This window comes from Syngnathoides biaculeatus, chromosome 2 (genome assembly GCF_019802595.1).
Source record: "Syngnathoides biaculeatus isolate LvHL_M chromosome 2, ASM1980259v1, whole genome shotgun sequence".
In the NCBI taxonomy this organism is placed as follows: Eukaryota; Metazoa; Chordata; class Actinopteri; order Syngnathiformes; family Syngnathidae; genus Syngnathoides; species Syngnathoides biaculeatus.
In genome coordinates this window covers 37,274,699-37,302,569 of record NC_084641.1, presented here as the reverse complement: position 1 = coordinate 37,302,569, position 27,871 = coordinate 37,274,699, and the positions used below count along the sequence as shown (strand labels likewise).

General features: G+C 41.5%; 1 protein-coding gene across 1 annotated transcript; it reads right to left on the bottom strand.

Annotated features, from left to right (window-relative positions):
* Nucleotides 1–511: 511 nt before the first annotated feature.
* LOC133495986 (FERM and PDZ domain-containing protein 4-like) lies at nucleotides 512–27,871 on the bottom strand. The gene is made up of 16 exons (XM_061811097.1): nucleotides 27,819–27,871; nucleotides 26,328–26,444; nucleotides 22,560–22,711; nucleotides 21,098–21,200; nucleotides 19,996–20,041; nucleotides 19,685–19,789; nucleotides 19,308–19,415; nucleotides 17,060–17,191; nucleotides 16,289–16,408; nucleotides 14,372–14,508; nucleotides 12,735–12,861; nucleotides 6,197–6,286; nucleotides 5,904–6,086; nucleotides 5,645–5,783; nucleotides 4,317–5,297; nucleotides 512–4,230 (listed from the first exon to the last, which is right to left on the bottom strand). The coding sequence occupies exons 1-16, from the start codon at nucleotides 27,869–27,871 to the stop codon at nucleotides 1,019–1,021; spliced, it is 5,805 nt and encodes a 1,934-aa protein (XP_061667081.1). The 3' UTR covers nucleotides 512–1,018.

Below are 27,871 nucleotides of genomic sequence, written 5' to 3'. Positions count from 1 at the left end.
ACAAAAAGGTAAAAAGAATTTGAATATAGCTAAAACAGTCTTAAATCAAACATGGCCCAGAAGAAATCCCATACGTTATTTTGTTATCGTATATAATATTTATAATTCTGAACAATAAATGAAGTGGTAAAATAGCAAACAGTGGTAAATATGGTGAAACTGTAGAGCCACTTTCTAACAACTCACGAACACCTAACAACTTGACATGATGGGGCAGTTGTAGAGCGTTGGCCTCACAGTTCTGAGAACCGGGATTCAAATCCCAGCCCCGCCTGTCTGTAGTTTGCATGTTCTCCCTGTGCCTGCGTGGGTTTTCACTGGGCACTCCGGTTACCTCCCACATTCCAAGAACATTAATTAATTGGAGAGTCTCAATTGCCCTTAGGTGTGATTGTGAGTGCGACTGTTGTCTGTCTCCATGTGCCCTGAGATTGATATATATATATATATATATATATATATATATATATATATATATATATATATATATATATCTTCTTGGGCTCACATTTCAAGATTAGATTGCAACACATCTTATACACTATTTGCTTACTTCTCAAATACTACCTTGAATTCACCACTTCAAAAAAAAAAACATCCTTCACATTTGCTTGCATTTGGAGAATTTCAAGATTATTTACATCAGTAGCAAAACTACACTTAATGAACTGATTGGACTTGCTTCTGCAAAACATTATTTAACCGTACAAAACACGGTATATACAGAATAATTATATATATTTGAAAAATAGATTACATAATGCACAGATAAATAGGAATCTACTTGGTATTTGGATATCATAAAAAGTCGACAACTGTATGGCTTTGTTAACACACATTAAAATAAAAATCAAGTTAAGTGAGGACTGCTTTTTACCATATTTTTTCAGTTAGTGATGTTTATTTTAATGCCTAAAAACATAAAAGTCCTACAGTTGCCTCAAAAAGAATGAGATGAAAGACAGACTTCTGCTGACTGCATAGGCCACACAAGACAGTAAAAGGGGTCAAGGAAAGCCTACTTGCTTAGTAGCGTTTTAAGAGAGCGCGTTAGTGCGTTAGCGATAGCTGACATGGTACTTGAATGACTCACCAGTACCTTGACACTGTGCTCTCCCGGTTCTCCCACAGTTGCTGCTTCAGCTGCTTTGAGTAAACAGATGTAGTTCATAACAACCTCATCTACTTTTGCGACAACCTCTCTTTGTTGATGTGAGGCTGACGTACTAAGCCCCTTTACGAGACACATACAAGCTTCACAGAGACAACAAAGCACCTGGAAACTGCACGTCACTGCCAGCAGCATCTCCTCAGGGCTGCTGTGCGCCTGCGCCATCCGACGACATGCCCGGCCTAACTCTTTGGACTCCACTGAGAGGAGTTGCTTGGATTGTGACACTTCCTGCATTGGCATTTGGACACCACGATCACAGCGACCTATGCTGGATCTCACCAAGGCAATGAGCTCACTGGCATCACGCCGGACCTCTGTGAAGCCATAAGGGAAGCTGTACATGTGGTCCTTAAGGGCGTTGACCCGGGCCAGGCGGTCACTAAAGCTCATGTTGTTAAGAACCTCACCATACAGCTGCTCTCCAGCTGCATCCACTGCTGAGCCACAGGGGAAGATGGCTAATGATGCACCACAGTTGTTATCTAGGTTGCACCCACCACGACTTCGTCTTGGTGTGTCCCAGTCGCTCTCATCATCTTCTCCCTCACCTTTACGTTTAAAGAAACAGTAGCTGAAAGGTCCATTGCATCTCCAAGGACTGGTGTCTAGTTTTTGAGAGCCCTTCATTTGTTTATTATCTTTCTGCAAAGGTAATGCTACTGAAGCCCTCCTGCTGTCTATCCTGGTGCCAGAAGACCAACAAGTGCTATGGGATGAGACTGAGCCTTGAGAGTAACTCTTAGATAGCCTTTTCCTTGTTGGCCTCCTTTGGACTTTGGTTTCTCCTTGCTGGGACACAGATGGTGACAAGGGTTGGTGGATCTGGCTTCGGCTGTGCTTTTCGAACAGAACCTCCACGCTACCAGAGCTGTTGGTGACATTGCCAGAGCTGTGTTTAAGTTCCCGCCCCCTTTGCGAGTAATTATTGACAGAATCCAACTGTGACAGCATTGGGCTAACAGCAAGAATGTTGTTATGAGTTGGCCGAGACTGGGTGGAATGAATGACATCATGTGTGCTCCGAGAGTTGCTGGAAACAGTGTTGGGATGTGCTGAAATTATTACAGGAGGAGGGGGAGACTGTGTATGGATTGGTGAGGATGGAGAGGAAATTCCAGCTATGGTACTTGTCGATGTCTGTCTAGTGAAAGCTGAAGGACCCCTTTCGAGTGAAAAGTTACTGAGGTCTACTTGCTGACCACTTAAACAGGAGGCAGAAGTTTGAAGGACTGTATGCCTTTCTCTTGGGTCTGATGTCCACCACTCATCTGTGCAACCACTTGGTTGGCTTCTTGAACGAGATGGAGGCCTGCCAGTGGTTCCCCCAACCTCATGGGTAATGTAGCCATCTGTCTTATATACCGATAGGAATTGATCAAGGTCCATACCACTCCTTTCAAGCTCACTTTGAAGTCCAGAAAAAGAGCTCCGTCTTTCTGAATTTTCCCGCTTTGCATCTAACCGACCATTTGGACCCTGAGTGGCCATCTCAGGACTTCTTTTAAATTTGGCCGGAAGTGTGGCAGAGTGGTATAACTTTTGATCTCTATTCATCACTTGCACGGCATTTGGGTTGACCAAATTTGGGCGGACAAAAGGGGATGATATCGAGGATGGCATACAGTGGCATCGAGAGATTGTGCTCCCTCGATTCTTAGCCATTTCGACAAGTTGAGGGTTGCTTGTGATGTAGCGACGAGTGTCTTTTTTCACACCGCCCCCCATGCCTGCACTGTGTAACTTTCCACCTTGGTGCATTTGGCTCACAGTTAGGTAGTTGATAAATTGTCTGTACGCCTCACTGCCTTCTTTTTGGTTTGGCCCTTTAAAACAGGGCTTTTTGCTTGTAATTGTCTCTTTGTGTGTAGAGGGTGTGGCTGAGGATGGATGGCCAGGGTCAGCAGGTGTGTGGATGTTTGGCAGCATTTTTCGAAGGAGGACAGGGTCCGCATGAGGGTGTAAATCCTTTGTTTGGGGACTCTGTCCAGGTTTAAGTTCATCATAGTTTAAAACCCTGAGTAAAGACGAAGAAGAATTTGAGATTGGGTGCCTTTGTAGACGGTGGTGTTTGGACTCAGTCGCCCCTGGACCAAGTGGTGAATCGGTTGGAGTGGCACAGACACTGCTGTTTGCGCTGCCACGAGTATCCAATGATGAGCACAGGGAGCCCTGTAGAGAATTGTGAGCGTCACCTTGTAAGTTTGAAATCCTCTTTGCAAGATGGTACTCACATAAACGTGCAACACTTTGCTGTCTTGAAATAGGATGATGGTCATTCTGTAGGTCTGATCCTTGGTCAGAACCCACCAATTGGTTGTTTTTATTTGGGGACACTAATGATGCTACAACTAGATGTTCATCTTGCTCGACATCTCTATTATCTTCAACACATTCTCCGAGAGTAGCCACACCTGAAAGGCCATCAGATGGAGACGAAGCGGGACGGACAATTCTGGAATGGTCACAAGAGAGGCTGTTTGCATCCTGGTCCTGAGCTTGGGAGTTTTCCTCCAAAAAGAACTTGAGTCTTCTTTGGCTTCCTCCACGATCACAGAATGGAGTACGTTGATTAATCTCAAGATGGATGGTTCCACCACTCCCGCTTTGGTACCCTTCCCTTGTGCTAAATGTGTTGTACTTTCCGCTTGAGTCTGCAGACTTTTTCTGATGCTTGCCTTCGGGAGTTGTGGAATTTGGCCGCTGAAGAGTAGAGGAGAGGTTTGTCTGAGATCTCCCTCTGAGGCAGTCTGGCCGTAACGATCCTGCTGTGTCCAAATGCGGGCTCCGTCTTGGAGGGACAGCAGGTGGTCGTAGGTGCTGTGGACTACGGGACTTCTTTTGGGTTGTTCCTGCAGTACTGGGTGAAACAGGGAACTCAGTTTTTTCCTCAAGTAAAGGCTGGTATCCCTCCCTCGTGGCTACCAGGAGGCGCATGTGGCTCTCGTTGAGTCGATGACAAGCAGCCAGCTCAGACAATTCTGTCATTTCTGAGGAGTTTGTCTCATTTCCGGAGTCGGAGGAAGATTCTGGGCTATAGCCTCGAGATGTGTAAACACCTACGAAAGAAGTTGAGCGTCAGAGTGATTTTACACAGGCGGCATATACAGAAATGATCCATGGCTCTAGTTATAAACAAACAGACCTGGATTGTTCCTGCTAAGTGGTGGACGTGGTGGTGGAGGAGGCTTCTGTTCAGAGACAGACAATGCTTCAAGTGCCTGCAGGGTTTTTACTACTGTGTTATCCAGCTGCCTCCTTCCCTCCTCTACTCTGTCCTCTTGACTAGGGATAGCACCAATTAATGAGACTGGAATATCATGGTTGTTGTGCGGGCTCAGGAGCTTTTCCTCAGGTAACATGTCCTCATCTGAATTGTCCTGAAACCCCGGTGGGGGAGCTGCGATTGCAAGGTTAAGTGTCTGCAGCAGCGAGTCATCCTCATCATCATCAATTGCATCATCGCCCTCAGGTGGAGGCAGTGAAGTGAGGTCAATTATGTCATCGGTTGGTCCAGAAAGCAAAAGAAAAGAAGCTTTTCCGGCTGCAGTGGCCACTCCTTCTCTCACTTCTCCCCCAGTTCCTCCAGTGGAGTCTTCTTCACAAGAAGCCTCGTCCTCATCCTCTGCATCGTCTGTGGTGTCACGATAAAACAAGTCTCTTAATAGTGGCTCCTCACCGCCTTCCTCAGTTATTATGTTGCTATAGACATGTGTCAGGTCACTGAAGTGAAATGACTTCCTGTCTGGTGTCTCAAAGTCAGTATTGTGCAAGTAAGTTGTTCTGTGCTCAGCTACCTCAGCACTCTCCTGAAGTCGTTCATAGATTAAGCTCCTGGGCTTGTTCAATGGTGGCTCTCCTTCAAAAATAAATGACACTTTGGCACTATGAGGTGAGTCTTGAGGTTTGTGTCTGGTCGAGGGCGGAAGAGGAGGTGGCACCGGACTCTGGGTCTGAAAGGCTCTGTCAGGGTTTTGGGATTGATGGCAGTAGGGATAGAGGCTGTTTTTTCTCTCCTCATTGTCTGAGCATTGAGAGTCTCTGCAGAGCTGCGCCTGGCTCTGTGATAACACCTCACTGTCCCCAAAAGATGTGCTATATGGCCACTCCAGGACACGATCCTGACCTGTTGATAATGTACATTACATGAGATTATGATTCTTTAAGGAAGTGGAACAACACAAATGGAAACTTGACTTTTCTAACCCTTCCTGTGAACAGAAAGTTTACATTTGAGAACACAAATCCTGGATATAATGAAAAGAATGTAACATTTTCCCATCACATGTAGCTAAATGAAGTAATAAACATTTGAAAGAACCAGTATGTCAGTTTGACAGAGTGCAAATTTATACTACTGAAAACTACATCTTCAATTTTTATGAGCAGTTGTCATTTCTAATGAGAAATTTATCAATTACAACCAACGAAGATGATGGAGAGTGCACAGTTTGCTTGGCAAACACGATTTACCGTTGTCATCTTCTGTGGAGTTGCTGCCGCGTATCATGTTAAAGATAGATCTCCTTGAGTCCACTAGGAGGCGGTAGTAGCCTGCTGTTAGACAGGCCAGGTTCATTGCGTCACTTGACTCCATGATAAGTGTGATGGGCTTTCAGAGGACACAATTGGGGAAAGAAGGAACAAAAAAGAAGAAGCAAAATCAAAACTGAAACCCATAGTAAAAAAATACATCAATTGCACAGAAATTAGTTTTTAGGGCACTGCTTACCCTGACATCCAGAACATGTAGCTCCAGTCGGACATTGTTTTGATCCTCGTTGAGGATTTCAATTCGGTTCACATGGCTGAAATCAGCCAAGAGGGCCACTAGGTTGGTCCGTGCATTGATGACATGACTGATACCATAACGAGGACCCACTAACAATGTTACCTCGGTTTGTTTCTCACCTTGCTGCAAAAAGTTCATTGAGTGAAAGTGAATTCAAATGCCCAAATAGTCTTCTTTTACCAACAATACTAATTAAAGATTAGTTTTGAATGATTTAAAACTGATAGACTTACCAAAAGTATTGATTTAAATTCTCTCCCGCCATAAAGTTGGAGCTCACTGAGGTACCTAAGATAATGCACCTTGGCCTGCAAAGCTGTCAGCTGCCGAGAAAGAGAATGTCATCACAAACTCGCATCCTGCATTTCAAGAACATGTTCATAAGTAAACTGAAACAACTATGATCATGTAATTTCACAAGTGCTCTCTTATAAATGGGGATGGGGGTGTGTTCAGACTTAAACAAATCACATTACAACACAAGTTAAAAAGAAGTCACCACACAATTGCCACCACTTAAAGTGTTTCTGATTAACCCCAAATAAGGCGCTCTCGTGGCTTTTCCTAGTATTTTGGTAATCACATCTTGCAACACAAGCAATGGTCTGCAAAGAGGCTCCTCAGCATGAGAGGGACCTCATTGTTCAAACGTATTATTCAGAAGATGAGTACAAAAAAATTACAAAGTATCATAGATCATGGTGGCACAGTGGCGCAGCAGTAGAATGTTGGCCTAACAGTTCCGACGACTCTCAATTTCCCCAAGGTGTGATTGTGAGTGTGACTGTGTCTGTCTCCATGTGCCCTGCAATTGGCTGGCAACCAGATCAGGGTGTACTCTGCCTCCTGCCCAGTGACAGCTGGGAAAGGCTCCAGCACTCCCGTGACCCTCGTAACAATTAGCGGCTCAGAAAATAAATGGATTGATGGATCATATATCGTATTATATGCATAGTTCTCCAAATGCTTCAAATAAACATTTGTCAGATATTAAAACAACTTTGGGTTGAATGGATTTTAAAAAAAATATATTTATGTCAGAGTTATATTTAATATATTTATTATGGACTTGCAACAAAGCCAAAGTATCATACTTGCTTCGAAGAGACTTGTTCACAGGACGAGTTCCTACACGCAGATGCAACAGTATCTTTTTACAAGTGGCCAAGGACAACTCCATTATAACCAAAGAATGTGCTAAATCATCATCGTACGATGTGCCACATCATCATCCAAGAATGCACCTTTGTTCATTTCTTTTGCTCTCCCCTCCTTTTGACCTTGTCTGTTTTCTAATAAAAAAAAAGAGTACGTGAGAGGCTGGTTCAGAACGTGTTTGGAGACTGTAACTGGCCTGTCTCTCACGTCCTCCTGATCAGAAGAAAGACGACTTCTTGTCCGTTATTTGTGCAACTATTCCAGCAAGTTAGGTGATAAACCTAACATTGTCTTGGTCCTTCGAGCCAGACTCCAAGATACCCGAGGATCCCAGCTTCAGAGTCAACCTCCAGGAAGACCGTGGCCACGGCAACACAGACCGGTTAAGGGACTGGTCCTCAAACTCTCTAACTGGGATCTGAAGGTTGACGGAAATCCAACTGACAAGAAGATGTCTTGGTAAGAACAATTTTCTTACGAGGAGTGATTGTCGACGGGAAATCTGCGCGAAGGTGCGTCGCAGTCTACACGAACGTAACGTGTAGGAAGTACAGTTAAATTCCGCGTAACGAGGGTGGACTTCTCTGAATACGTTACAGTTAAATTCAGTGTAACGAGGGCAGACTCATCTGTATCGGTCACAGTTAAATTCCGCGTAATGAGGGGGGACTCATCTGTACATTAAAAGGTAACCAAGGGCGGACTCGTGTGCACTTAAATTCCGTTGACCGTAACGAGGCCAGACTCGTGAACGTACTTAAATTCCGTGGAAAATAAAATACAGTCTGTATAAAATAAAATCTAATAAAACTGCAGTATAAACCATGTGATTGCGTAAATGAGTGTTTGAGAGACAGGATTGGAAGTGACGACTTGTTTGGATGCAAAGACAAGATTCCTCCGCCCTTCTGGGTAGAAGCCTGAGGAATACCAAGCAAGAGTATTTAACTGTCACCTTGTCTAATACAAAAACGCCAACCGTAGTACACGACAGGTGTAGCGTTTTGGCTCCAAATTCGCAAAATAGGGAAAATATTAGTAAACAAAAGGAAAGGGACAACTTAACTTGCAAGGATTAGAAATTTGTCGATGCACAAAGCCCAGATAAGCTAAAATATTTACATTAATATATAACAAAATTCCGCTGGCCAGCTTAAGTCACTAAAAATATTTCAGTTGAAAAATGAGATAGATTGTAGAAATAAAGGTGACCTTACTAAAAGACTTAAGATAGGTATGACAATACCTAATGGTGGTTACAAGAAAGGAAGGAGACAGAAAAAGGAAAGAACAAAATAATGAAAAGAGAAAACCAACCACACCACTCTACCCTGACTTACACCACCACACAGAATAACTTGATCAGACGGAACTGACTTGAAATGGTCGTAAAGACTGGGAGGACTACTATTTCCCGCGCAGACTGCTGCACAAATGACCAACGTATCACCAAGTTAGGCGACTTGTAACCAAGGATCCAAATAATCAACCCCGACACACAAAATGGCACCGACTTGACTATTTAGTGTAGAGGACTTGGACTATGGTTGATGTTAAAAAAGGCTGTGGAAGATAAAACTTCATACAAGGCCGACATGAATCAATTTGTAGAAGATATGGAAAATTTGAAAATTCAGAGAGCAACCCAGCGTTTTACACATAGAGCAAATTACATTAAAATAGGAGGAGAAAAACAAATGATAATGAGCCTTTTGAGGAATACAGAGTGAGAATGATAACTGTATTCAAGATTTACAGTGGCCTGGAGGAAGATGGAGAATAGGCCATTTCAACAGCAGTTGACATGCGCTCCATGCAGGTTTAAAAGACACAAATTACAGCTGGGTTAACAAACATTACATTGGCCTGATTACTGACACATAGGAGGAACATCTCCATGTGGAGAACATTCTGAAAGATAGAAAGAAACGGACAAGCTACAACTTTTATGGGAAAGACACTGCTACAGCAAGCAGAACATTTCCTAACAGAACAACAGGATAAGATAAATGAAGACTTTCTTAATGTAACAATGTGGTAGAAAAAAAAAACTCCAGGCCCAGATTTTCATTATGAAAATAAACTCAACAAATACGCTCCAGAAAAAAGAAGAGAAAAAAAATAAATAAATAACAGTTGATTATCTGCACACAGATAATCTGGGGACGGCAGCCACAAGGTTCAGACTCCCACAGGCCCTGGAAGACAGATGCTTAATGTTGCCACATGTGTCACTGTTTAAACCATATGACACACACTCAGAGTGGTTGTGAGGTTTCATCAAAAGAGACCAAACAGCAATTAATTTGAAACTAGACGAGGAAAATTTGAAAAGTACAGTTTAGTGCAGGCCGTCACCTTCATCAAAAGTGACACGGGATCAACAGAGGAAGAGGAAAAACAATTTTAAAAGAAGTCTCAGAATGCATATGGTCAATAGGACTATCAGATGTGGGACTCATTTGGGGAGCGCAACCTGTACAAATTAGATCTAAACAGAATATAGGCTATTTATGAAACAATATCCATTAAAACCAGATGCATTAGAGTTAATTAAAATAAACACTAAATTAGATATAGAAAATTGGTTTCAAATTGCAACAGGCATTTCAAAATAATAATTGGGTTCTCATGGTAGAAAAAAGGCGTCACAGTGACGCAGCTGTAAGGCTTTTGGCTTCACAGTTCTGAGGACTGGGGTTTAGTCCCAGCTCCTCCTATATGGAATTGCATGTTTCCCCAATGCCTGTGTAGGTTTCCTTCGAGCGCTCCAGTTCCCTCCCGCGTCCCAGGAGCGTGCAACATTGATTGGACACTCTAGAGTTTCCCTAGGTGTGATTGTGAGTGCGACTGTTGTCTGTCTCGATGTGCCCTGGGATTGGCTGGCGGCCAGTTCAGGGCGTACCCTGCCTCCTGCCTGATGACAGCTGGGATTGGCTCCGGCACTCCCTTATATTCTAATTTATGAGAGGAATGGTACCAGATAATGAAAAAAAAAAAGGGGGGGGGGTGTTCTGTGTATACACAAACTTCTTTTGAAAACCAAAAAACATTGTTTTCTAATAATGTACATCAAATTTATTGGAACCGCAAACTAATTAAGAAATTTATCAGCATTGATGTGTAAAACCATTTTTGTGATTGATAATTCATTTGGGTAATTGCCACATAAAGACAACTGATGGTGATGCGGAGGTATAAATTGAAAAAAAAAAAAAATAAAACAGGTTAATGTGCTCCAATAACTTGATTATTGCCATTTGTCTGTTCATCCTATGTCTGTTTATCAATTAACATCTACTGTACATGCAGTTTTACCCTTGGTCGGAAGAGAAGCGGTATGGGAACGACAAGAGTTTTAACATACATCGACGCCACTGATGTTCCAAGTGAGTATAAATTGGCTGATCAATTTGGCAGCAGGATTTGAGTCTTCAGGTTGTTGGCGTACAACCAACAAAAACGTAGACAGAATCAACTTCAGTCATCACAACGCACAAGAATTGGGCAACTGGACACAGAGAGGGTTTGTAACTGTGCGTGAACAGTTATCTGCTCATTTATGGAATTCCGAAGTGGAGTCGCTGTTGACAGGTTGGCTGAGAGAGGAGAAATCTGTGCTATGTTCGGAGAACAATGTTGCACAGTGAAGGCCAAGAGTCATGCCACCAAGGGGCTTCGAACCCTGAATGACTCGTTCTGGTATTGACACCTCCGTGTGAGAGACCTGGATGAATGCCTTTGGAAAATGCACAGCTCTGTTGTCCTCAAATTTGGTATCAAATGCTGTTTTTCCAGCAATTTTGACCGTGTGTGGATGTTGTTGGATTCCTTGTCTGCGTGCTCTCATTGGGAAACTTATTAACACTGTTATGTCACCCACGAACAAACAGGTGGCGGAGATGTATCCTTTAATGGTGAAGAATGACCGTGACAATGATGATGATTTTCTATTCTCCGAGTGCGTGTATTCATTTTCAGAAAAAAAATATTTATTAGGAGAAGTTGCAAGATGATATAAGAATTTGTGCAATTACATAATAAACAGAGGGGAAATGTTAGAGTTATCATTAAGATATTTATTATGGACTTGCAACAAAGCCAAAGTATCATCCTTGCTTCAAAGAGTCTTGTTCACAGGACGAGCTCCTACACGCAGATGCTACAGTATCTTCCTACAAGTGGCCAAGGACAACTCCATCATAACCAAAGAATGTGCCACATCATCATCATACGATGTGCCACATCATCATCCTAGAATGGACCTTTGTTCATTTTCTTCTGCTCACCCCTCCTTTAGACCTTGTCTATTTTCTAATTAAAAAAAAAAAAAAAGAGTACATGAGAGGCTGGTTCAGAACATGTTTGGAGACTAACTGGCCTGTTTCTCACGTCCTCCTGATCAGAAGAAAGATGACTTCTTGTCTGTTATTTGTGCAACTATTCCAGCAAGTTAGGTGATAAACCTAACAATTTATGAATGAAGAAAAAATTGGACCACATCAAAAAAGGGGTCTTGTTTTCATCCAAGGCATTAGGGTAGACACTTGAGCACCAGTTGGCATCTATGTGCCAACATGCCTGCACTCTGGTCCTGACCCGAGTAAAGCAAAAATGTTTGCCACTCTTTCTTCAGCCTAGTATTTTTAATATTGGACCAAAAGTTGCATATTAAAATGTTTTTGCTTGCATCCAATATTACATTGCCAAAATGTTACATATTTTTATTTCCTTTCTTGTGGGATAGTGGACAACTGGTTGATACATCTGCCTCAAAGTTCTGAGTACCAGGATTCCAATCATAGCTTTACCTGTGTGGAGTTTCCCTGTTCTCCACACGCCTGTGTGGGTTTTCTCCAGGTACTCTGGTTTCCTCCCACATCCCAAAAAGATGCATTGTAGGTATATTGAAGACGACATTTTTTGAGCGTATGATTGTTTATATATTTCATGCAATTGGCTGGTGACCAGTTGAGGTTGTACTCCACCTTTTGCCTGAAGATTGCTGGGATAGGCTCCAGCATGCCCGTGTTCCTTGTTGGTGTAGGTGGTACAGAAAAAGGATGGATGGATGGATTTCCTTTGTTCCCATAGTAATTTTAACACAAAGGATGCCTTTTGGTGGATGTAGCATTTAATTTTTTTTAAAGTCTGAAGTGACTTGAACTGGCTCTTTTGTTTTGCCACCAGACTGAGACACATTTATTTGAGGTCTTGGACCCCTTGCCTTTCTGTCGACCAAATAAAATATGTTTGCATTCACACAAACAAATGATAATGTGAGATAAATCTTCACATAGTTCCAACCCATCTTTTCGAAATTACAAGTAATTTTGGAAAAAGCATCCACAAGGTAGCTCAAAAAGTGAGCATCTGTTTATGAATTGTGAAAGTACAGTTTTGGAAAAGCTTTTTAGCATGCTTTGTCAGACTACTTGCATTAACGGAGCGTAACAAAGTTGCTTCATTTGACATGGATGAAGACCTCTACATGGGTGAACTGCACCAAGTCTATTTTCAGCAAGTTGTTCAGAAAACAGAAGGATGTCGAATTTGTGTGCGTGTGTCAGAAGTTTTGCTAACAAGGGCAAAGAAAGAAAGGGATGATAGTACTTTTTTCCCAGGAGGCACGAGGTTCTGGTTGGTTTTGAGGATGTGCGTCAGAGCTTTTTTTATGTTTTTCTCCTTGGTGCTGGTCAGCACGGCTGGAGGCAGGAACAGTGATAGGCCCCACTCCTTTCTGTAGAGAAGAGATAAACTTTCAGCAAAAGCCACCCTTGGAGCAAAATACTTTGACAGGACTTTGCAGATAAGCTCACAGTAACAAATGTGACCAGATCGGGATACACGGTAGTCCAGTTTATAGTGTAAATGCTGACCATAAATACTAATGTTAATTAATAACTAAATGTTCATTTTGAGAATGGAAATGAGACAAGCAATGCAATGCAAAATCATTATTTTCAGTGTTTGGCATAATCATCCGTTCCTCCTATTGTTGTGCAACAAAACATGGTTTAGCAGATTAGGAGGTAGACACAGATCACTGCTTCATTGCTCAATGAAATATAAATGACTAAATAAATGCAAGTCTTTTTGTGTGTGTCTTGACTTGTTTTTTTTTATTTATTTGCTGAACATACTTCTACTCAGATATCTGGATTTTTAATATGTATTTCTGGTTCCTCGTGGCTCCCCTATCATTTTTCTTCTCGACTCCTCGTGTGTTCACCAATGTGCTGCTTTCTTTCTCTGGTGTCCTTCCCAGTATTGTCTTTGTTATGTCATTTGGGCACGTGTATTCATGCGTTTGTCAAATGTCTAACTTTTGTTCATTTCTTGTTTCTTTCTGCATGATGTTACTGTATTTCCTTTTCACTTCAGTATGTGCTCCCTTTTGAACTTTGACCTCCTGGGGCTTTGTTTCTGTCTTTGTTTGTTTGTTTTCATTTGAGTGTTTTTTCAACGTCCCACAACCCTTGTGAGGATAGGCGTGAAAGAAAATCAATGAATGGATTTTTTTTAAGGTGTTTTGTGCCTGCACTCCTGACTCTGTCTGCCTTTGCACATCTCTTCCTCATCTCCACAACAATATTTTGGGACAATTATTTTACCTGTTATGACATCATTTCATCACCAGGTAATTGCACCTTTTAAGTGTCTAATCTGTTAATTAATATCCATGCATGATTAAGGTAACAGCTCCGCTTGGGCCATAATCACACATACAGCACATGAGTATGCAGGACTTGCTTAAAGTATGCTGTGGTGCATTGCTCAGTCTTAGAGGCCTCAATTAATCTCTTTGTGTCTTCCTATTTTCTTTCACTGTATCTCAAACCAACAGAGGCAGATAGCTACCCTGTGTCCTTGTTCTGTTTAACATTTCTACTTTAGACAGGATTTTTTACTTGCGTCTTCCTTCGGAAAAGAGCTTGTTCATGTTAGGGTTGTCTTGTGTTGGTGTCGAGAAAATATGTGGGCATTATTTTTATCGTGAATTCTATATTTAGTTTTGAAAGTTAACCCGAGCTCAACTGTTGCATTGACAATGTGACAAGGTATCCGCAGCATACCCGATTTCTGAGGAAATTGCATGCGCTAGGTTAACGAATTTAACCTCAGGTGCATGTGGCTAGTAAAAATGCATGATAAGACACTTGCAAAAAAGTCTCTAACTAACTTGTTAGGAAGAAATAACTACACATGTCATGTTAATGAGCACAACCCACACAGTCACGCACACTTACTGGATATATTTTAGGGAGACCCTCTGACTTTGTTTGGTTGTTAAGGTGAGGATGTACATTTGCAACGCTGCTAGTCGCAGCACCGCGTCGTACTTCAATTCTGAGCCGAACCGCTCCAGCACCACATCATTGCAGCTCTGGAAGAAGAACCGAAAGTAGAGTGTATATTTAATGTATTACAACGAAAGGTCTACTCAACTAATTACCAGCTGAATTCCATGGGGAAGAAATGTATTACCGTAATTACTAAGTGTAATTTTGGGGGGAATCGGTATTGGATCCTCACTCTATTCCAGTCAAGTATTCACTAAATACAAACCATTATCAAATAAGGCCCCATTCAAAGGAGTACTAAATCCACTTTTTTTGTGCTCAAAACATGGTATACTGACTAATATTGCATGTAAAATAAGAATTGAATGGATTTATTCATCAACACTGCGCTTTTGGGCAAAAACATCATCAGCTGCAGATCGAACGTGATTTCACAATTACTGTAGCACATTTGCCTTGTTTACAGCACGTTTAAGTAAGCCTGGTTTGCTGATTAAAAGGAAAAACAGAAATATAAACATAGTTATAAGTATTCAGAACCTTTGTCCTTTAACCCTTTAACTCTGGTGCTGTCCATTTCTTCTGCTCATCTTCACTGGAGTCCAACTATGTTTGGTTATGCTGATTGGACTTGATTAGGAACGCCGCACAACTGCCCATATAAGACTTCATAGCTCACAATCTATGCCAGAGCAAATGCGAATCTGGACGTCAAAGGAACTGCCTGAAGAGCTCAGAGAAAGAATTGTGGCATGGGAAAGAATTGGTCAAGTGTACAAAATAATGTCTGTGACAATCCAGGTTCCTAAGAGCACAATGACCTCCATAATCCTTCAGGAGATGGACGAATGCTGTAGACTGGCAACTAATCACTGCAGCCCTCTACCAGTTGGATGTTTATGGCAGAGTGGCTCGATGGAAGCTTCTTCTCAGTGCAAGACACATGAAAGCCCACATGGAGTTTGCTTTAAAAAAAAAAAAAAAACACTAAAGGAGTCCAAGATGGTGAGAGATAATATTCTCTGGTTTGATCAGACCCAGATGGAACTTTTTTTGCTTTAATTCCAAGTGGCATGTTTGGCAAAAACCAGGTAGTGCTCATCATCAGTACAATACAGTCCCAACAGTGAAGCATGGTGGTGGGAGCATCATGCTGTTGAGGCATTTTTCAGGTCCATGGACGGGCAGACTGGTTAAAATGGAAGAAAAAATGAATGTGGCCAAGTACAGAAATATCCTGGAAGAAAATCTTACCAGATTGCACAGAACCTCAGACTGGGCCAAAGGTTCACTTTTGAAAAAAGACAATAAACCTAAGCAAAAAGCTAAAATAACAAATGAGTTGCTTCAGAACAAATCTGTGACTGTTCTTGAATGGCCCTGCCAGAGCCCTGACTTAATCCCAATTCGGGGTCTCTGCTGAGACCTTAAATGGCAGCCCACAAATGTTTACCATCTAGCCTCACAGAACTGGAGAGGATCTGCAAAGAGGAAGGGCAGAGGACCCCAAGTCCAGGTGTGAAAAACGTTTTGCATCATTACCCCCAAAACTCATGGTTGTATTAGCTCAAAAGGGTGCTTCTACTAAATACTGACCTGAACTTTTAACTAATACAGCCCTCTTAATCAATTTATTTACTTATTTTCACCTATTCTCTGTATTTGCTGTGATAGGTCTTATACCTTATTGCATCCTTTGTCCTTTGATTTTTTTTTTCAGACATTTGTTGAATGTCTGAAGCCCTGCTGTCCTTGTTATATTGCTGTCCTTTTAAATGATGTCTGTGAATGTTTGAGCAGCCAACTCACCAAATCCAAATCAAACAAGCAAAGTTACCTGATCTACTGTACCCTACCTCTTACCTGCACATAGAGGTATTCGAACGCCACAGCATCTCGTCGCAGCAGCTCTACTGGGTCGTGGGGCATGAAGCTGATTCGAAAGAAACACTTCATCTTATCACAACCAGGCTTGCGAGTCACCTAAAGAGTGAAAAGGAGGTGTTGGTCGAGCCGAGGGTGGAGGGAGGAGGGTTGGAGAGAACTCAATGTGATGGCAGAGACTGAGCAAAAGTTGAATTACAGTAGTGTAGACAAGGAATGGGTGAGGACATGTTGGAAAATTCAAAGTTCTTCCACACCAAGCTAATCTAAGCATGCTTTTAGCGACAATACCGTATACACAATGACGCAGTCACACTTGGAAAAATTGTATTTCTTTTCCCATAAAGTTGCTTGCATGGAATTGTCCAAATATAATGACGAGATGAAAGAATAATTAAAATTCATGGGACAAAAAAGGTTGAAGTGTGACTGAAAACATTTGTATGTACTATATAATGTGTGTGTCTATGTTTGTCATGGCGTCCCACCTGACTGATGTGGTCTGAATATTAAAACTGACCTTTTATATTCTTGCAACCTCATTAAAATGTATCAGGCACTAAGAACTGTAACAAACTGTGTGTGTGCATGTCTGTGCACACATGTATGTCGAGTGTATGGGCAGGAAAATGCAGTGTGAGCCTCTGCTGCTAAATGACACTTCAGGTTTAAAAAGTCTTAAAAATTGCAATCTCAAGAGAGATATGAAATTAGGGGAAAACACTTGGAAAGTCAGGAAGAATATTTGACCTGAGTAAGCATCTCTTGTTCGTGGAGCAAAAGAAGTCTGCTTCCAGAGCCTTCCACCCTCTCCTCCAACATAAGGGAGAAATGCTCGATGCATTTGATGGACAGTTTCTCTTGCAGGGTCAGGATCACATCCTGGAGTAAACATGCATACAGATATTTGTCTTATTAGTTGTCTGCGACAAGCATGATAACATAAAACAAGCAAATGTTTTTTTTTTTTTACAATCAATGCCTCCCATGTTGCAAAAGTGTGAGGCTACAGCTAGATTTACTATTTTAGCAAACTATAAAGAGTAGTTCTTGGTCTAACTACAAACTCATTTGTTTTTAGATTTTCTTTCAAGACAAACTGTTGGTAAAAGTGAAAAATATGTACCCTACAGTGGAATCTGGTTTTAACGGACCGTGATTTAACGGGTCTTGGAAGTAACTAACTGTCTGGACAGGAGATGTGTCCAAAAATAGTCTCCAGTTGTCAATTATCGGGATGCTGAGTTGGAAGTACTCCCATCTAGCATTGACGCTGTGTAGGGAATCGTGCACTCTTGCGCCTCAGTTTTCCAAACACGTACCTCAACAACAGTAGCCACCAATGATCAAAAACCCTTGAAGCTAGAAACTGTAGTAAAACTGGCTAATACAAACAATTGCCCCTACTGTGCAATGCTCTGTCAGGTAAACAAGCCTGGCTAACAAAATCGAATGAAATAGGGCTTGGAAACTGCTTTTCACTGTTGGTTGAGGTGACCGCAATTGTTAACTAAGCAGGATATTCAATCTTTGTGTATTTTCCACGACTGAAAAAAAGCAAGTAACAGATAGGAATATAGCCCACGAAGTCAGAGACCGATACGTGGCAAAATACACACTATATCAATGGTTAGGATCAGTACGAAATTCTCATTACAGAGCGGAGCAGCAACCGGTCAGACCTAACCCATTCATTGTGTGCAGCTAGTTTGAATACTTTTTGTGGTCTGCTTAAGATTTATACTGTAAATTGTTAGCATCTCATGTGCACTTTACTAGAGTGAGGGTTCAGGACCTAAACATGATGAAGCCACCTGGTGAACAACGCCACCACATCATTCTGAGATACATAGAGGTTGTGTGTGTTTGCTTTGTAAATGTGTTTTAAAAGTTCAATTATGATATATTATACTCAGCAGAAGACATACTACTGCCTCCAAACAGTAAAGGAATTATGTGGCGTATGTGTGCCCGTAACCTAAACATAACAACCTGCTTTGCTTTTATTTCATAAAATTATGCTACACGTTTGGGATTGTCCTTTGGTTACATGTGCATAACCTGACTTTCCCACAATCTAAGATCCAGTCATATTGCAGTGGGGTGTCCCCTGCTTGAAAATTGTGTGGCAATCCTCATAACATCATTAGGACACATATATTTCTGGTTCACAGATATGCAACATGACTGCATCCAACAAACAGACATGCCCGTGCTTACATAGGGACCCTGTTGAATGTAGCGACATTCTTTCAAAGGTATCCTTTCACAGCCAGGTTGAATGTGGCAACCTTTCCATGCTTTCTATTGACATGGCGTTTTTGTTAGATGATATGCCCACTGCATGTGCCGCATGCATAAATTCGGACATATTTGACAAATGAAAACATTTTCTTTATTTTTAAAGGCATTCATTTTTTCCCCACACTGTGAGTTTTGTTTCTGCATATAAAATTCACGTGCTTTGTACAACTTCCTAGCTCATGGTCACCATGGTATCGAAAGCCATTCTAGCCATTGTTTCGGTAAACCGTGACTCGTCACTCATTTTCCCGAGACAGTTGCCAGTCTGTAAAGACTTTTGAGACAGAGGGCTTGGTTTAGACACTCACAAAAATAAATGTGCTTGCTAGTCAATGTGCCCATTGAGCAAGGCATTGTCTTCATCATCACACCAGCTCAAGTGGTGCAACATTCTGTGCACCTCTCTCGCTCTGAATCATTCCTAGCATTCCTGCATGTGAGTGATTTGGTTCTATTTGTAGTGTTCAACACAAAGTACTGTTCAGTATGTACGTATCCAAAACAATCATAATGTCCTAGAGCAGGTTCAACTTCCTTGTTTTTTCCTAACATACTTGGCACATAAATATGATTCTGATAAAAATAGGATTCTGATAAAAATATTTGTGTAGTTTTCAGTGTGTTTTCAGAAAATTTAATGCATCTGATTAAAAAAAAGGTCCAGAAAATATCCTGAAAATATGAATAAACACACCTTGATGGAGGTACTACTGTCAAAGCGGAAAGACTTGGTTTGCTCATTTTCCAGGTAGACCTTCAGGACATTTGGCATGAATAAAAGAGAGTTGTCTTTCACTGGGTTCTGAAAAGTGACAACATGATTCAATATCATTGTAATGTGAGGATGAATTAGCAATGATTCAGTTACATTTGGCATTAATATCATGGGTTTCCTAGTAAGTGTTTTTTTTTTTTTTTTTGGATGCATGCATGCATGCGTGTGCCCCCATGTGTTTGTGTGTGTGAGAGAGAGGGAGAGAGAGAGAGAGAGAAAAAAAAAAAAAAAAAAAAAAAGAGAGAGAGAGAGAGAGAGAGAGAGGAGAGAGAGAGAGAGAGAGAGAGAGAACTTACTGGAACCTGGCCGTTTATGATGACCTCCTCGGCAAAGCGCACTTTGACCGGATTGGACTTGAGCATGGCTTTTTTGGCTGCACTGATGAAGGCTGATTTAGGGGACTAGGAGGCAAGTGTCCAAGAAAGGAGCCAGTGGAAAAAGAGGGGAGGGAGAACACAGAGAGAGAGGGGAGATGAAATGCAGAAATTATAAACACAAATGAAAAATTAAAATAAAAAAGATTTTAAAGTGCATAGTATATTATTAGTGGAATTTAATGCTTTCCAGAAATGGTGCAGTCTTAACAAAAATGATCTGATGCGCTCACGGGATATGGTTGGACAACAGCCAATAGGATGGATTCTTTGCAGCTCCTGCAGCAAGAAAAAAGAAAATCCCATAAAAAAACAGCAAGGAAGAAAGACTTAGAATAAACACAAGTACAGCTAAAACATAAAACTAGAAGACACAAAAACAGATACATTTTTTTCACTTGTACTTTTTATATAGCATATGTATATGTGTATATATACTGTGCTCTTAAGTACAGCAGACATTTTTTCTAACCTTGGCCAGATCTGTGCCTTGCCACATTTCTGTCTCTGAGCTCTTCAGGCACTTCCTTTGACCTCCTGATTCTCATTTGCTTTGACATGCACTGTGAGCTGTTGCGTCTTATATTGACAGGTGTGTGGCTTTCCTCATCAATTCCAATCAGTATAATCAAACACAGCTGGACTTCAATGAAGGTGTAGAACCATCTCAAGGATGAGATGGACAGCACCTGAGTTAAATATGTATCACTGCAAAGGGTTGAATACTTAGCCATGTGTTTAGAATTCATTCTTTTAATAAATCAGCAAAAACTTCAACAATTCAATTTTTTCCTTGTCAATATGGTGTGATGTGTGTACATTAATGGGAAAAAAGGTCAACAAAGTAAATTAAACTGAAATGATTTTAGCAATTGGCAATATAACAATATAACAAATAGAACTATAACAAATAGAGGAACATTTAAGGGGGTCTGAATACTTTCTGTACCCACTGTATAGTTATTTTTAAATAATTAATTATACCTGATACCTTTAGAAGAAATAAAATGAATTTAAGAAATTGAACTTGCACTGTCCAGTTACACTGGTTGAATATTTCGGTGAAAAATCTCAATTTCCAAACACTGAATCATTTCAGATCAGATTATTCTAGACGAACCAATATAGTCCTTGAATCGAATCGGCAACAATGAATCATGATAGTAATCAAATATTGAATCCTTACATCCCGATTTATCTATCCACTTATTTCCAAAGTCCGAAAGGCTATATAACATACATATAACATTTTGTACTCTCTATTACTTTTTGACTCATCTACCAGCTGACAACAGTTGTTAATTGTTAGAGTGCTTCTAATGTTCCTCCAGCCACCTGACAAGGTCGATGACTCGTTCTCTTGGAGCCGATGTGACTGGTTCATCATTGATCATGATGATCTCATCACCTGGTAAGAGCTTCCCTTCTGATGGGCCACCTACAACACACACACATACGCAAACCAAGCCAAACACACACACACACACACATACATTGAACAGGTAGAATTTGACTTAGAAAATACTGTGTGAAACAAATTAGGTAATTTGTCGCAGTTGTCATGTCCCAGTGTGAAATTGCAACTACAATTGCATTGTATGTTCTTCATGTCCTAGGAGAACATCTATAAGTAGACCATTGATGAGATCATGTAATGTAAACCGTAGTGGTGATTACTTATGACAGTGGTCAGCATCCTGCTGCTCTTTAGCGGCTCCCTAGTGGCTCCTTTAGGCCTACATATATGTTACCTTTCCAAAATATTTGCTATTTTTTTTTAAAATAAATGTATCATTACAGGCTGCATTTTATTACACTCTGTCTGTTGACCAGATAAGGAGGGAAAGAGAGGAGGAATGTTTGTATTATTAAAGATTGAAGAGGACTGTTATAGTTCCATGGGGAGGTCTGAAATTACAGTAGGCATGCTCATTTTGTTTTTTGTTTTTTTTTTTAATTCTCAAAACAAAAATGATGAAAAAAACATCCGTTTACTAATTTATATAATTTCATCAATGCAACAAAGCATAACACATCAATAATGGAAGGTAAACTTTAAACATCATCACACATCAGAGAAGTCACATGGTGCGCCATTCTCTATAAACATTTAATCATGAATGCTAAATATGTCATTTAGATAGGGAGCTAATATAGACAGCCTGTGTTGCCTTCATCATAAGGCTTATATAAGAATTATTATTTCATTTTTTGCAGCACTGACAGATTTTTTTTTTTGGGGGGGGGTTCAATGTGGCCCTTCCAAAATTTCGGGTTGCCAGTTACTCCTTTTTTGTACTTGCTTATGGCATTTGGCAATAATATGACATTAAATCAATCAAGAAAGAAACAATACAAAACAATGGACACTTAGCCCTCCATCCAGCCTTTTTCTTAGCCACTTCTGCTCACAAGGGTCGCGGGGGTGCTGGAGCCTATCACAGCTGTCAACGGGCAGGAGGCGGGGTACACGCTGAACTGGTTGCCAGACAATCGGAGGGCACATAAAGGCAAACAGCTGCACTCACAATCACACCTAGGGGCAATTTAGAGTGTCAAATTAATGCATGTTTTTGGGATGTGGGAGGAACCCAGAGTGCCCAGGGAGAACATGCAAACTCCACACAGGCGGGTCCGGAATTGAACTCAGAAGTGTGAGGCCAACGCTTTACCAACTGAGCCACCGTGCCACCCAATGGAAACTTACTGTGATTAAAATTAATGTGAGGATGGGAGGAATAGAAGAAGTACAACTGTATTTTGGCCACAGCTGTGGATGAGCATTGGTTGTACAAACCTGGTGTGACCGAACGGACAACCACCGGCTTCTCACTGCCTGCCACAAAGCCAAAACCCAGGACCGGGTCACGCCGCATCTCCACCAATCGGGGAACAGGTGGGAGTCTATCCAGATGTACCTCCTCCAGGGAGCTGCTCTGGGACTCTTGGCTGGGTAGGGTAAATGGGAATAAAAATCATATAGGACACATCAGTGTTTCGGTGATCGAACTCAACTGCCAACTTGTATGTTTTTTTTTCACTTTTTTCTTCTTTCTCACCACCTCCACCATCTTTATTTCATTACCACATGTATCTGTATTGAACATACAACGGTAAAATCAGAAATTAAATCTGCCTGTCATGAACCATGTTCCAATCTGTGATTTTCCCATTCTCATCAGGGTTAGAGAAGGTTTAATCCAACCAGAGGGCAAAGCAAGCCACAGGGTCAAGGGAAGGCTGAATTCCAAAGGTCGAATAGTTAATGACATTTATTTACATGCTGCAGTCTGCCATAGCCAGGATAATTGAGGGAAAGCAGAATGAATTAAAAGGAACTCTCTGATACTCTCTCTCCATCTGATAATTTCCCTGAAATAGACTTAGTTTTGTTTTCTGAAGAAATATTAGAGTTTCAAACACATTTGGGCTCATCTACATTTTGACCATAAGTATCAGTTTGTCACGGTGTGACGTGTCAATGTGTACTGCAGTGTAATATCTGCCTGTATTGAAAGTCCAAATGGAGTTGGGGGGACAGGGGGCTAGGGGCAGGATAATAATGAGTGAAAATAGAGATACCGTATCATTTTAATAGGCTTTTAAAAAAAAAACACAAACCTCAGTGAGGAAAGAAGACAGCCATGTCATCTCTCATCCTTTGCAGATTAGGTTATAAATTCTCAATCTTTTTTGTAAATTTTTGTCTGCTTTGGTCACTTGCAGTCAGTGACAGTTGAGTCTTCTCTCAGATCCCTTGCAGAAAGTTGTTCCACAGGGATCCATACAAGTCCAACATTGGACAATATTTATGTCAACAATATTGCACAGGCTGTACATAATTAGTTTGTGCAGCTCATACAATTATCTAAAGAACCAGCTCCTCTATGGCTACTGCACTGTCCTTATTGCAGGCTCGCTCAGCAGTTCCCAACCTGCTTTTGCTGGTCTCCACCTACTAATTAAACACAAATAAAACTACGTTTCTGTTTTTTAGCTGATATTTCACTAAGGTTCAATGTCCCTTCCAAATGTTTTCTTTGGATATCCCTCAGGTATATTTTTCCACATGCTCCAAATATTTGGGTATCTGGCTTGACAGCACACTGCAATTTAAAACACACAGATCTTGTTCACAAATATAAAGTCCTGAATTAACTTTCTTTTCCACAACAAATCCTCTTAACATAGTTTACAAATATAATATTGGTCAAAATGTAAGTTATCTCAATTTTTGATGGTGGTGACATAATCCATAAGTCGTCTGTGTTGGTGGAGTGGTACACCTGGCTCCCTTAGGTGCAGGCAGCATGGATTCACTTCCTGCTCCAAGATAGTGTTGATATTTTCTTGATGATGGAATGGTGACCAGTTCAGGCTGTCAGCTGCCTTTTGCCTAAAGTTACCTGAGACACTCCTGCGAACCTTGTGAGAATAAACATCTTAGAAAACGGATGGATGTTTGGATTCAGTTCAGTTTTTTGGTGGGTTCAGTTCTCACTCAGTGACAGTGTGAATGCGAGTGCAAATGGTTGCCCGTGTCGAAATGTACCCTATAAGTGACTGGCAACCAGTTGAGGGGGCCGTCTGGCTTTTGTCTGAAGTCGGCTGGAATAAGGCCCAGTGCCCAGCAACCCAAAATACCCAAAGCAGTCATCCATTTTTTGAGCTGCTTATCCTCAGAAGGGCCACAGGAGTCTATCCCAGCTCTCATGGGGCAGGAGGCATGGTACACCCTGAACTGGTTGCCAGCCAATCGCAAGGCACACAGAGACAGACAACAGTCACACTCACAATCACACCTAGGGGCAATTTAGAGTGTCCAATTAATGCATGTTTTTGGGATGTGGGAGGAAACCGGAGTGCCTGGAGAAAACCTACACAGGGATGGGGAGAACAAGCAAACAGGCAGCGTCAGGACGTGAACCCCAGTCCTCAGAACTTTGAGTCAGATGGTCTAATGAGTTGTCCAATGTGCTGCAAAAATAAAAATACTGTAAATGAAATATTAAGGTAGAGCTGGAGAGAGTTTACTCTGGTCTCAAAAAGTAAGGATACAAACTGGACTGGTCACTGGCTATTTGCGGGGCACGTTTAAACAAGCACATTCACACATATGGACGATCGGAGTTTTCAATTGACCAAAGAAGAATGTTTTTTGAATGTTGGAGAGAGGCATGGGGAGAATATGAGTTTAAACTGTGCCTCATGCCCAGCTGTGTGGAGTTTCTGTCATTGAAGACCTAATAGTTCTTAGCTGTTCAATGTGAGTGTCAATGGAAATTTGTCAGTTGGTGCAAATGATTAACCATTGCTTTGCCAACACCGTATGTGATATGTCGCAGTTTTGATAGTAGCAGAGTGTTAACATTTCAGGATATTTCAGGCCAATGATGCAAATACAAGATTAGGAAAGACTAAGATTTTGGTTTTCCTAAACTGTGAGCAATGGACATTGACAACTAGTATCTTTGCTCATTTTTACACAACATCCACTGTTTTGCCAGAATATAAGGTGGCTGTTTAAATAGCATAAAAATTGACGACCCACTTGATTCGGAGATGATGAAAATATCTTGGGCCTGGTACACGTGAAGATTTTTCAAATCTTAAAATACATATTTTCTAATCTGCACCACACCTCACAAATAAAGATAAAGCAAACATCCATCATAACGATAAAATCACAAAATCAGCACACAACACCAAATAATCTCACGAGATCTCACAAAAACAAAGACGGGCAGACACGGGCACCATTCTTTGCAGAGTAATCCAAAAAGGAATGGAGGTTGGAGTGGACAAGATGGATATAACAAATTGGAAAATACTTCAACCCACTACAACCTAATTTTTTTTACTGTACATGCAACAGTTCTAAGGACCAGGGGTTCAAATCGCGGCCCGCCTGTGTGGACGTTGCATGTTCTCCATGTGCCTGTGTTGCTTTTCTCCAGACACTCTTATTTCCTTCCACATCCCAAAAATATAGATTCATTGGAGACTCAAAATTATATATATATATATATATATATATATTATATATATATATATTCCATCCATTCATTTTCTTTGCTGCTTATCCTCACGAGGGTCATGGGAAATATATATACTTCATAGACATATATACAGAATGTGTATGAGTGTGTGTATACATATATGTGTGTATGTATATATATTCTTCATTCACAGTCATTTCTGTTTGTTGGTCTTGGACGCTTCTTTGATTGGCTACATTCAGTTTCATGTCACAGTTTTTGGGAGATTTCGGCTTTCCCCAAACACAAGAAGAGTGGTTGTAAGAACTGAATGCGTTCATTGTTAAAGATTTCTTACTCTGACCTGTTTTGGACCCCAATAATATTACAAATCCACTCTTATCACACCTCAGACCTAGGGATAATCTTACAAGATGATCATATAAAACATAAGATTGTCTGCCATTTGATGTGCTTGGTCAAGAAATGGCAAAATTGGGACAAAAACAAGCTGGATGTCAGGTATGTCTGTACCAGGCTTTATATATGGCACAGAATATTATAATAGATATTCAGGTTCTACATACTTGTTTAGGCAGTTCTGGCCCTCCCTGTTGCAATTCATGCTGTCCCAGCTGTATGGGGGACCCTGCAGTGCCCCCCAGGAGCCTGGGGGCGGCCAGCCAGATGTCTTGTTTTTGTGACTGCAATGCAAAGTTGGGAAAAAGTTGAACATTTCAAACACATCACAAAATTGGCTCTTAAAATGAAGAAATGTTGTCATAATCTTGGTAATAAGCATGATCTTATTTAATGCCAAATGTTTCCCTGGAAAATCCCAATTAAACAGCCATAGCACACACCAAACTAAAATGACATTAAGGGTTTTATGGTAACAGGAAAAGATGGCAAGTTAAAGTTTTCTGGAGATTGATCTCAGTCGCACTGATGCTGGGTAAATTGAGCAAGAGGAGTAAAATTACTCATAAGAGCCACATACAGTACTAGCACAACTTCAAATGAGCCAGAGCAATTTGATGCTGTTGTGAACATTCATAATTATTCTGTTCTAACAAAAAAAAAAACAACAACACACAAATAAAGTCCATCAAGTGCGTACTATATAAGTATGTCATCACTGTACGAATCTAGGTGACTAAGTCCCACATTGTGTCATCAATGGGATGGAAGCATCATTTCGTTTTATGATTGTCCATAAGGGGTTCAAAATACAATCGTCCAGAGGCTGATAGTGTAGCAAAATTCTTTCAATTGTCAAGTAATCTCCATAAATTGTCATGGTCCTGCCGGTCCAGTCCTGGCTGTGCGGGTTACCACACGGCCGCGCTGATTGGGAGGCGCACACCTGCGCCTCATGGTGGCTGATTGGCCCTGGTGTATATAGGACCATGGGGACGGCCCCAGATCATTACGGTTCATGCACCGTTCCAGCACTCCCGTATCTCTGATCGTCTTCCGTGTCACACGCTCCGCCGGCGAGCTATGAATACGTCCTGACCATGACCCGTCCAGCACCTCTTATTCTTTTGGACTCTGATTTTTCAGACTATGAGGAGGGCCTTGATTTATATGACCGGCTGCCTGACTACGACTCAGATTATTTCGATTATGAATCTCTCGCCCGATCGTTAATCCCAGTCAGTTTGTTTCAACTCCCCGCGTTTCCAGCTCCCGAGTGTCCTCTCCCGGTAGGTCCGAGTTCCCCAATCCGTTTGTGGGAACCCGCTTGGCCATCTACCCGGGACCTCCACGTGGCGGCCAGAGGAGATGCCCAGGCAAGGCGCTCCCTTGTGCCTCCCGCTGCACGGCAATAAAGACGCCGTTCTCGTCCACCCACTCCTCACCGGCAACGGTTAAACCAGCAGACCCGCAGCTGGTGGCGAAGCTTCCAGTCAGAGGGAAGAGAGGCCACTAAATCACGAGGTGTGCTACCGTGAAATTGCGGGCGGAGATAGAGCGGCAGAGCGCCGAACTGGCGGTCCTCATGGCCCAGGTCCGGCAAGGATTAGAGAACCAGCCGAGTTATGCTGAAATTGCAGAAGCAACGGACCCGCTACCAAGCTAGGCTCATGTCGCTGTCGCAACGGATCCGCTCCCGAGACACACCCAT

Bases quoted from the DNA above. Each gene is read 5' to 3' on its own strand.
- LOC133495986 (XM_061811097.1), bottom strand. From the start codon at position 27,871: ATGGGTGTGTCTCGGGAGCGGATCCGTTGCGACAGCGACATGAGCCTA. The intron at 26,445-27,818 runs GTAGCGGGTCCG...TTTGCATTGCAG, and splicing joins AGCGACATGAGCCTAGCTTG to TCACAAAAACAAGACATCTG. The intron at 4,231-4,316 runs GTCTGTTTGTTT...CTTCTTTCGTAG, and splicing joins ACTTAGCAGGAACAATCCAG to GTGTTTACACATCTCGAGGC.